This window comes from Coccinella septempunctata, chromosome 3 (genome assembly GCF_907165205.1).
Source record: "Coccinella septempunctata chromosome 3, icCocSept1.1, whole genome shotgun sequence".
NCBI classification, from domain to species: domain Eukaryota; kingdom Metazoa; phylum Arthropoda; class Insecta; order Coleoptera; family Coccinellidae; genus Coccinella; species Coccinella septempunctata.
The window spans coordinates 13,542,104-13,553,957 of NC_058191.1; the positions used below are offsets into that span (position 1 = coordinate 13,542,104).

At 36.7% G+C, this 11,854-nt stretch overlaps 1 protein-coding gene across 1 annotated transcript; it reads right to left on the reverse strand.

The window, feature by feature from the left end:
* Positions 1–5,674: 5,674 nt before the first annotated feature.
* On the reverse strand, positions 5,675–6,280 carry LOC123309634. The gene has a single exon (XM_044892835.1). It carries the CDS (start codon positions 6,278–6,280, stop codon positions 5,675–5,677), a length of 606 nt encoding a protein of 201 aa, XP_044748770.1.
* Between the last annotated feature and the right edge of the window lie 5,574 nt (positions 6,281–11,854).

Here is an 11,854-nt window from a genome sequence, read left to right on the forward strand (position 1 = left end):
TTTGACAAAATACTTTTTACAATTGACAGCTTATACCAGACAATTTCTCAAGACTTACAAGGATAGAATATTAGTTACTAGTGCAGATAAGGGAAATAAAGTTGTGATAGTGAATAAGAACGAGTACGATGCCAAAATGGAACAGCTATTATCTGATTCATCTACATACATAAAATTAAAACATGACCCTACTAACCCAATTCAGACTAAATGCAACAACATAATTAAAATAATGAAAACCAGCTCCTTTGTCACTGAATTGGAATCCAAGGCCCTTCACACATACAATTCTGTTGCTCCTAAATTATACGGACTTGTGAAGGTACACAAAGATAATAGACCTATTAGAACTGTTGTATTATTAGATTATGAAATACAGAGAAAACATACAATACTTCAGTGTGACTTTTATATATTTTTTATCAATTGTTTTTTAACACATAGGTGATAATTTAAATTCTAATTATTTACATAGATCTAAAAACTATATCTATGTTTCGACCACAAAACTGTCACAATTATATTATGCCTCTACATTACTCCCCTCCCAGGAGCTGCAATAAATTTGAAAGAATGAATTGCAAGTGACGAGATACTAATGTTAATGTCGAATATACAAAAATGCTAATTACAACAAATGAACAAATGACACTTTTTACAACAACATTTGCTTATATACTTTTTGTAGACACCATATCACTATAACGAGCCGGAAAATGTACATGTCGTCCACTTCGCGTAGTCTTAAATGATATTGACGGAAATCTAGCAAAATCTTTAGAAATATCAGGATTTAAATGACTGTCTGATTCAGTAGTGACGTCCGTATCATCTGTCATTAAATATGCTGGCTTAAGTCTGTCGATTGAAATAGTATCTTGTTTATCTTTCATTTGAATTTTGAAATATTTGTCCGTACGTTCGATCACCAAAAATGGACCTTCATAAACAGGCTCGAGAGGCTTTTTAACCCTATCTATTTTAACAAAAACATGGGAGCATACGGACAAATCTTTATGAACAAAAATACGTGCCTTAGTCTTTTGTTGAATGCTACACGGTCTTAATGTACGCATTTTCTTTTGTAAATCTGTCACAAACGTTTCCGAGTCTACTTTTGTTTTGGAACTTTCAAAGAATTCACCTGGCATTCGTATTGACGTCCCGTAGACCATCTGTGCTGAAGTGAAGTTGGAATCTGCTTTCAAAGAAGCTCGAATACCTAGCAACACTGTTGGCAGTGTATCGGTCCATTTGGTGGAATTATGCGCCCGTATGGCTGCTTTCATTGTACGGTGTTGTCGTTCAATTTTTCCATTGCATTGTGGGTGATAAGCAGTGGTATGACAGAGTTTCACTCCACAAAAGGAAGTGAGGTGATGAAAAAGTGAGGATGTGAATTGACTTCCTCGATCGGTTATGACACAGGATGGTATTCCAAACCTAGTAATCCAATTTTGATAGAAAGCACGAGCAACTGTTTCTGCAGATATGTCTCCTAAGGGAATTGCCTCAACCCAATTAGTAAATCGGTCTATACAAGTTAAAATGTATTTTTTACCATCTGAAACAGGTAAAGGGCCAACAAGATCTATATGAATTATAGAAAAACGTTCATCTGGATCAGAGAATTTGGATATCTCAGATTTTGTATGCTTCGAAATTTTATTTTTTTGGCAATTTATGCATGATCGCGTCCAATTCTTAACATCTCCTTTGATTCCAGGCCAAACATATCTGGCAGACATGTTTTTCACAGTTGCTTTCACCCCTTGATGAGCACAACCATGAACGTGTTCAAAAACTGATTTCCGAAATTTTTTGGGAATGTATGGTCTAATACGATCCGTTGAAGTATCGCACCATAAAACTATCCCGGATTGAAGCTGGTGTTGTTTCAGTTGCAGAGCAGTATTGCTCTCCTTAAGTTCTGCCAATTCAGTGTCAGTCTTTTGTGCCTCTGCAATTCTTTTAAAATCAATAGCTTCGATGCTATCAATTCGGGACAACGCATCTGCAACGACGTTAGCGTTGCCGCTGATATGTTGAATATCAGTGGTAAACTCTGATATGTATTGGAGCTGCCGTAATTGCCTAAAATTTGCCTTTTCATTTTTTTGTCGGAAGGCATAAGTCAGGGGTTTATGGTCTGTATACAGTGGCGGCGATTGAGCGTAAGAAGTGGGGGGGCAATAAGGTGAAATCTAAAACTGAAAATGGCATTGTAAGAAATTGCTTAGTTAGTTTGATTTTTTGCACCTACAAGCCTTTCCAAATTCCAAACTCGAGGAAAAACTAAATGCAGTCGTAATTGATTAATTAATTTATCGGTAAAAAGAAACAATAGTTTAAGTAGGAATTAACAAAAATAATAAACAGTATGATATGTCTTCTAGATGTGTGCTTGTTTCAAAATAAAGTTAGATGTCTTGATTTCCGCCTGGCATAAATTTCTACGCATTCTTCTAATTTGATGTTTTGAGCAGCATCTTTCTCAATGGCTAGTATAGCAAAATGTGACAAACGTTCTTTTGAAGCATAGAATTCCTGAAATAATTTTTGATCTGCTTCAAGACACTGAAAGATCGTTCTGCTGTTGCAGCGGACAAAGGGATAGCCAAAAACAGTTGCAGAAGCTTGAACAAATTAGGGAATACATACTGGTTGTGGTCATTTTCTGACTTGAATTGTGAAACCAAATTTGGCACAAGATGACGATCAATTTGGTCTGAATCATGATGTTTTCTTGAAAATACATCGATTTCGGATGCTAAAGTATCATTTTTCAAACCAAACGCGGAACTCACAGCAGAACACGCTTCTTCGATGCGGTCGTTACAAACTGCGTTATTTTTTATCGAAGCCGTCAGCAGTAGTTCCATGTTGCAGAGTAGAGCTAACTGGTTTTTCTCAAATCGTGATTTAATATTCTCCCTGAGTGTATCTATCAGAGGGTAATAAAATGTTTTTAAAAAGTATGTTTGAGGTGAATCATATTCAGGATGAACATCTCCTCCTCCTATTTTTGTTACTGTATTCCAACCAATTGTAATCTGTATACCACATTTTTCTACACTTTCTTCCCTTTGTTTCTGAGTATTTATCCAGAGTAGGATGAAAAGGACCTTTTTTAAAAAAACTGTGATGCTGCTTGTCTACCATGAATTGGATCTCTTGGTTCGAATATAGGCTGATGAGTAGTAGGCGTGCATACGGGCAATACATTCTCACTGGACACATTAGCACTAGGTTCAGGTCTATTTCAACTGTTGATTCTGTCACTGACGAGATTTTGTGTGGTTGATCTATGGCTGGAGTAACCGTCAGTGATAATTCATTCAATTGACTATTTGAATCCGGAACAATATTTGGAGGTGTATGGGACTGTAATCCTTCTTGGGATTTCTGCTTCTAACGAAGAAATCGAACAACGTTTTTCCCGAAGAACGCTTCATTTTGAACGTTCGATTTGACCAGAAATACGCGCGCAGAGAGGTTATATTTACGATGAGGCAATGCGCATGCAGTGAACTCTAAAAGAATTCTTATAGAGTTCACTGTTCGCATAGCAGTGGGTTCAGATATGATCGCGAATTGTCGTATGACGTCGGTTTGCGAAGGCGGAGCCTCCCTCGCCACGTCGTGAGGGCCACTCAGTTTCAAAAGTATACAAGTGTTGCTACCCTAAAAAAATTAGATGAATTCATTTCATATTTCCCAGAAAGTGAGGGGGCAACCGCCCCCCCTGGCCCCCCCTAATAGCCGCCAATGTCTGTATATATGACAAATTCTCTACCTTGAAGTAAATGTTTGAAATATTTGACTGCCAAATACACACCTAACAGTTCACGATCGTATGTACTATAAACCTTCTGTGCTGAATTTAATTTTTTTGAAAAAAACGCTAAGGGTTTCCACTCTGATCCGTCATACTGCTGCAAAGCTGCGCCTACTGCACAATCTGATGCATCAGTAAATAATGCTATCGGCAATTCTGGATCAGGAATAGTAAGTAATGCTGCATTAGCTAGATCCGCTTTGCATTTTTCGAAATCTTCTTCTAATTTCGGTGTCCAGATAATCGGTCTATTATCTTTTTTACGCGCACCCTTTAGTAGTTCATTTAAGCCTGCTTGGGTGTGAGCTGCATTTTTAATGAAAGGTCTATAAAAATTTATTATGCCTAAAAACTGTCGCAACTCATGAATTGTTTTTGGTCGTTGCAAGTCAACAATAGTATGTACTTTATCTGGCAGTCATTTTGATCCTTCTGGAGTAATAAAATATCCCAAAAATTCAATTGCGTGGACACCAAATTGTGATTTTGCAACATTGATTCTAAGACCGTATTTCAAAAGTCTATCTAAAACCAATTTTAAATGTAGAATATGTTCTTCTTCAGAGGTAGACGCTATAAGTATATCATCAATATAAGAAAATACAAATTCTAAACCTGCCAAAACTTCATGAATAAACCGTTGAAATGTTGAAGGGGCATTTCGTAGTCCGAATGGCATAGCTATAAATTCAAATAACCCGAATGGAGTTGCAATGGCGGTTTTATGTCTATCTTCTTCGGCTATTGGTATATGGAAATAAGCCTTATGAAGGTCAATTTTTGAAAAAAATTGTTTTTTACCCAATATATGATTGAAATCTTCGATTCGAGGAATAGGATATCGATCGGGAAGAGTTCTTTCGTTCAATCGCCTATAGTCTCCACATGGACGCCAGGAACCGTCTTTCTTCTTGACTAAATGTAAAGGACTAGCCCATTGTGACTTTGATGGTTGAATAATACCATTGTCCAACATAAACTGAAATTCTTTCTTAGCTATAGTCAATTTTTGGTCATCAAGACGTCTAGGTTTCGAAAATACTGGCTGTCCTGTTGTAACGATATGGTGTTTAACATTGTGCTTAACATTACTAGGCAGAAAATTTGGTCGAGTTAACTCAGAATAATTGTTCAATAGTACACTGAATTTATCAAGTTTTTCACTGACTAAAGTACTCACTACATCTTCTGATGTGATGGACGCCAATTCACCTTTTCTGCAAAGCTTAGTGTCGCCATCCACCAACTGTTGTCTCTTCAGATCGACGAGTAGGTTGAATTTTTTCAAAAAGTCAGCACCCAGAATGCCTCTTGAGGTTTTGGCGATGATGAAAGGCCATCTAAATGCACGCCTTAGACCTAAATCGATTTCCATAATTATGATGCCATAGGTGGGTATCCGAGTACCATTAGCAGCATACAAGATGAAGTCATTGTTCGAATTTACCTGTGCTGAAGTTTTCTGACCATATGGAATAATTGATACGTCAGCACCGCTGTCCACTAAAAATTGCAAACCCGTGTTCCTGTCTAACATGAATAAACGAGAGTTGCAGCAAGTAACCGAATCAGTAGTAGATGTTGCTGCACATTCCACTACTGACTGGAGTTTTCCGGCTTTTTCCAAGCACAAGGACCAGCACATTTTTCAGGGCGGCATTTTTTTCCATATCTGTAGTGAAAATAACAGTATTTTCCTTCTGGATTGAATTTTTGTCTTGATTTCGATCTATCTCGGCCTCTCCCAGGGGTTAGACTTCGCCTAGTAGGTCTTTTTTCATAACTTATACTGAACTGTTTGATAGCTTTAGTAAGTTCCGCTACTTCTGTTCTCAATTATTCAAGTTCATTGGAAGTACTTTTAGTTGCATTGGAACCTGAACCTTTAATACCATACAATTCATTTGTTGGGTTTAACTCATAAATTTTATCAGCCATGATTGCAAGACGATTAACACCTTCTTCACTTGTGATCACTACATTTTTTATATTGATTGGTAGATTTTCCAACCACAAGGTTTTTATTACTCTTTCTGATATATCAGTACCTGCTAGAGTTTTCAATTTCCTTAACAGTTGACTTGGTTTCAGATCACCAAGGTTTTGCCCTGTTAATAATCTCTTTATTCGTTTTTCTTCACTTTCTGCGAATATGCTCGTCAATCTTTCTTTGGCAAGCTGATATTTATTATCATCTGAACCGGTTGCTATATCCCAAATATTGTCTACTAAGGAAGGTTCCAGCTGGGATATTAAATAGTCGAATTTCAGTGAGTCCTTTCTGATACCATTAATTCTAAATTGAGCATCTATTTGATAAAACCAACGTTCCGGTTTCTCTGACCAAAAAGGTGGAATTTTAACTGAGATTTTGTTGATTTCTGGTAGATTGTTTTCTGGAACTTGATTTTCTTCCACACTTGGGGATTCAGCTTGCGACATTTCAGCGAGTTTACTTCGCACCTCGGGGTCACCAATGTTGTATTATTAGAATATGAAATACAGAGAAAACATACAATACTTCAGTGTGACTTTTATATATTTTTTATCAATTGTTTTTTAACACATAGGTGATAATTTAAATTCTAATTATTTACATAGAACTAAAAACTATATTTATGTTTCGACCACAAAACTGTCACAATTATATTATGCCTCTACAGACCCATAGTTTCTTGTATTAACTCTCCCACACTCAAGATCTCTAAATTCGTTACAAATATTTTGGTGAAATTACGTCCATCGTTGAAATATATAGTTAAAAATTCTATCGATTTAGTTTCGAAATTAAAGGATGTCACATTATCTAATAATGATTACGTGCTGGTAAGCTTTGATGTTGTTTCCCTGTTCACAAGTATACCCAGGGACAATCTTCTACGTATCATTGAGAGCCATTGGAGTGAAATCAGCGCATTTACAGTGTTATCAATGAATCAGTTTATGGAGTTGGTCAATTTCATATTTGATAATAGTTACTGTCAATACAAGAGACATTTCTATAGACAAAGAAAAGGATCTGCCATGGGAAATCCTGCTTCACCAATTTTTGCGGAAATAATCATGGACACACTTATATCATTTGTGTTTTCTAGGATAGATTTTCTTGTCCCCTTCATATACATCTACGTGGATGACATTATCACTGCCCTACCCAAAGATAAGATCCAAATTATGTTAGATTTGTTCAATTCTTTTCATGAAGACTTGAAGTTCACACACGAATTGGAGAACAATGGTACCATTCCTTTTTTAGATTTATTACTCATAAAAAAGGATAATAAAATAATTTTCGATATGTACCAAAAACCAACAGCTTCTGGAAGATTACTGAATTTCAAATCATTTCATGAGTTCAAACACAAAATATCAATAATAAAAAACATCAAAAAGAAAATCCTAACGCTCAATCATCCCAGTTTCCACGGCAAAAATTTCGATTATTTCGCGAAAATGTTACAAGAGAACGGTTACCCCAAACAATTGGTGAATAATATATTTTACTCCTCATCTTCTAACAATCCCAGTATTACTCCAGTCGATAACAATGAAGCTACACCATCGGTGAAAATTTTTAAAATTGTTTTCGTTCCGATTCTTACAAAACAACTCGTCAATGCTTCATCAAATAACAGCACACGTATTGTCTGTTATTACAAAAAGACAATAAAGTCCTTATTTTCCAGATTGAAAGATCAAATTCCCAAATTGTTACAATCCAATTTAATTTATATATTAAATTGTGATGATTGTCAGTCATCTTACGTGGGTCAAACTTAGAAGATAGAATAACAGGAATGAGCATACTGATCATTTCAATTTAACCGGAATAGAGGAGAAATATGGCCGGCATATATTTCCGTTTCAACAGTGGCGTAGGACAATGAAGTTTCCGAAAAACTAACTTCAATAGTCAGTTGATTTTGATTAATCAAAAAAATTAGGAAAGCACTGACGTAAAGTCAGAAGCTTTTTCATGCTCGTTCAAATTGAAAATCAAAACTGAAATTCATCCCGCCTAACACTGCTTGGCTATATACTCAATGGTATTAAGGTCTACGACTTAACATCACCTACGCCCATGGAGTGTTATTGTCATGGGATAACCTTGTTATGTCATGAAATTCAGGAACTTATAATTAATACCTGATATTCAGCTTAAAAAAATCACCTACCTATGAATTATTCACGCTAAAATATCCAAAATCCTTATTTCCAGCAAATTTCAAGAATCCAAATTACCAAAATTGAGTTAAAACATCACTTTGTTCATTTGGCCACAGATAACAGTTAAAACATCACTTTGTTCATTTGGCCACAGATAACAGAATCATTTGACTTCCAAGTCTGCCACTTTTCAAATCACAACTTGGAAGACCGATATGGCCGTTTCCGTCGCACAATTCTCGTCACATTTATTCGAAAAAGCTCCTTCCTGATATTCTATGTTCTAAGGGGTCAAACCAAACAATGCCTTAAAAATAGAATGAAACAACACGAAAACGATTGTAAAAGTGGTAACTTTTCTACTGGTCTATCTTTCCACCATAGGGATACGGGTCACACTTTCAATTTCGGTGAACCAGAAATTTTATCAAGAGAATCTAGTTTTGAAAAGAGAATTTTTAAAGAAATGGTGTACATCAAGAGAACAAGGGACAATGTTAATGTTCAAGCTGACACTTCCACCCTAAATAACATTTATATAAATCTAATTAACAGATAGTTATGATATACCTCTTCATTGTTTCTGTTTTTCTGTTCCCGGTTTTTGTGTTGATGTTTCATATGTTGCGGCGTTGGCGTTCATTCATTCCCTTTGTCCATCAGTAAAATCGAGATTCCAATGTGCAATGTATCGAAACCAAGAAAATTTATCAAGTACTCCAAAGTTGAGCCCTCCAAGCATTTTTTGTTCATCATTTCGAGTTTTATTTAATGACTTTGTCACTGACAAGTTCTTCTTCTGAGGAATATGGGATTTTAAAGGTGAGATGCTGGGGTTTGATATTTTATACAAATAATATACAGTCTAGTCAGTCTCCAAACAGAGAATTGTGTTGTAGCGTGATTTGTTGATCTGTTAGACCTCTTTTTGTATTGTTTTACTGAAGTTTTAGATTTATTTATATTATGCCACTATGTTCACATTTACTTAATAATCGTTATTAATTTCTTTGTAGCCTGAGGAAGGCGAAATATAACGCCGAAACGTCGCTCTGAAATCACATTGTTTTATTCAGTTCCTTAAACCGAGATTGGTCTCCATTTGAAATCAAGTTAGTTATATACTGGGTCGTTGCGGAAATTGTTTAATATATGTTGTTTAAACTTATCCAGTGTGAACTGTCTGTATTCAAATTTCAAACTATTCATGACTTTAGGTACCTGATAAGAGTAAGACCTCGTGAATACGGCAGTACTGTGTTTTGGTACAGAAATGGCGCATCTTGAACGAACATTAATGGAATGAACACTAAAACGAAAGACGATCTTATTGAAGAGGTGCGGTGGTGCTCATGCCTTGATGATCTTAAAAAATAGAACCAAGGAGTGAAAGTTTCTTCTGTGTTCCATATTGAGCCATCCAGTGTTTTTAAGGGTGTACCTATGTTATGCGCTCGTATTTCCTAATACCGTGAATAAAACAAAGGCAAGAATTCTGCAACATCTGGATTCTGTTCACGTCGAAGACAGTTAAACAAGGGCCGTAGACAACATCACAAAAGTTCACGTTCGAAAGCACCAAAGATTCGCAGAGCACAGTCTTAGTGGACCTATTCAAATATTCCCTAAATTGGTATAACAACCTCAAATTCATGTACGCTCTACTCAAGCAAGTAGATATGTGCCCTGTGAACCGCAAGTCCGAATCGATCAGCACGGTTTTTATCATTTCTCCTTCCAAACAGTTGGCATACAGACTTATTCGTATTCAAAAGCAAGCAATGCTTCCTTGAGATTTCGTGTATATTATGGAGATCATGATTGAGTGCCACTACGGCTTGTGATGACTCACAAGGTTTGAACGACAATTTGAGCTGAATATCGTCTGCGTAAAAATAAGATGTTGCTGATATGCAAACACAGGCGAAGCATGAAATATACACAAGAAATAGAAGTGGACCCAGGATGGATCCCTGTGGAATTCCGCAGCTCAAATCTAAAAATGAAGATAGTCTACCATCTACCATGACCGCTTGAGATCGAAACCCAACATAATCAGCCAGCAAATGTGTAGCCCGCTGAGAAAGACCCACAAAATGTAATACAGCAATAAGAAGCCGGTGATTAATGGAATCGAAGGCTTTTGAGTAATCCAGCAATGTCAGAACTGTGAGATCCCCTTGATCTGTTCTGTAGACCCGAATATTTCATCAGTGATATTGAGCAGGGCGGTGCAACAGCTATGGCCTGGTCTGAATCTAGATTGTGTAGTGGGAATGATCTTATATTTCTCCAAATGTTCCCGTAGTTGCTCCTGCATTACCTTCTCGATGATTTTGGAAAGAGTGGGGAGTATGCTGATTGGTCGCAATTCATCTAAACTACTCGGACTCGATGTTTTGGGAAGAGGGATTATCAGTGATTTCTTCCAAGAAGAAGGAAAAACCGAATATTTCAGGCAGAAATTCACTACATGTGTCAAATACGGCAAAATAAATGGGACACAAAGTTGAATTGTCGATATATTGACACCATCATTACCAATCGCTTTGGACTTTATTTTTTGAATTATTTTAGAGATCTCACTTTCCTCTACTTCATGAAAGGAAAACTCTTCCATATTTGTATTTTTAATGTTATTGTAGTTAAATTCATATAGGTCATCATCCATTGCAAGCCTTGGAATCGATTCAATGAAATGTAAATTGATCTTATCGGCGTCCTTCAAATTTCCAGGGATGGCATTCGATTTTTTATTGAGTATATTTAAGGGTCTGAAGTTTGACCAAAATTTTTTGTTATTTTTATTGTTCAAAACGGTATTATAATAGGTCTTTTTTTCGCGTTTAACGGCCAAAGACACCCTGTTGCGGATTTGTTTGTAAAGAGTAAAGTCTTTGTCGTCCTTATACCTACTATACCGATGAAGTATCTTATCTCTCAAGTCCATGACCTCTCTCAAGGTTTCAATGAGCCAAGGCGCATAATTTTTAGTGATTCTCACTGTGCGAAGAGGAGCATGCAGATCCAACAATATTTTCAGATTCCGGTGTATAAAATCAACTTTCAGGTCGATATCATCTATATCATAAATGTTCTTCCACGGAATAGATTGTAAATGAGAATTGAACCTTTCATAGTCGAAGTTTCTGAAGTCCCTCGTAGTTTTGAAAATAGGGCTTTTCTTATTTACTTTGAAGTGCAGATTGATAAGTAAAAGCTCATGATCGGTGTAAATGTCAGTGGAAACAACCTAAAAACTAGAAACCATCTGAGTATCAGACGTCAAAATATAATCATAATATTAACAACGCCTCAGTTCGGTATTTTTTTCATCGGAGGGTGGGAAACCAACCAACCTCATTTCCGGAGAAGAGTACCGATTCGGTTTCCTACAGCTGAATGTACAGGTATTGCTCAGTAAAATAAATCAACTTGAGGTCCTGGTTGGGGATCACAAGCCTCAAGTCATAAGTCTGGCGGAGCATTGGTGCTCCAGAATGGCTCTTGAAACTGTTAGAGTGCCGGGATTTGAGTTGGCGACGTCCTATTGTCGTCCGACTAGATTGCGTGGAGGAGTATTGCTGTTGGTGCGGACGGGATTGGAGATGGTTGATCTTGGACTGGATCGTTTCTCTGTGGAGATGCACTGTGAACTTTGTGCGGTTAAATTGAAGATCTGTGGTTCGGTGGTTTGTGTCATGAGTGTGTATCGGCCCCCCTCTGGTGATCTGCGGGTGTTTTTGAAGATTATGTCGCATGTTTTGAGACTTTGTGTTGAAATTGGTTCTAAGATCTTTGTTTGTGGAGACTTGAATGTGAATTATCTTGACACATCTTGCCATAGCA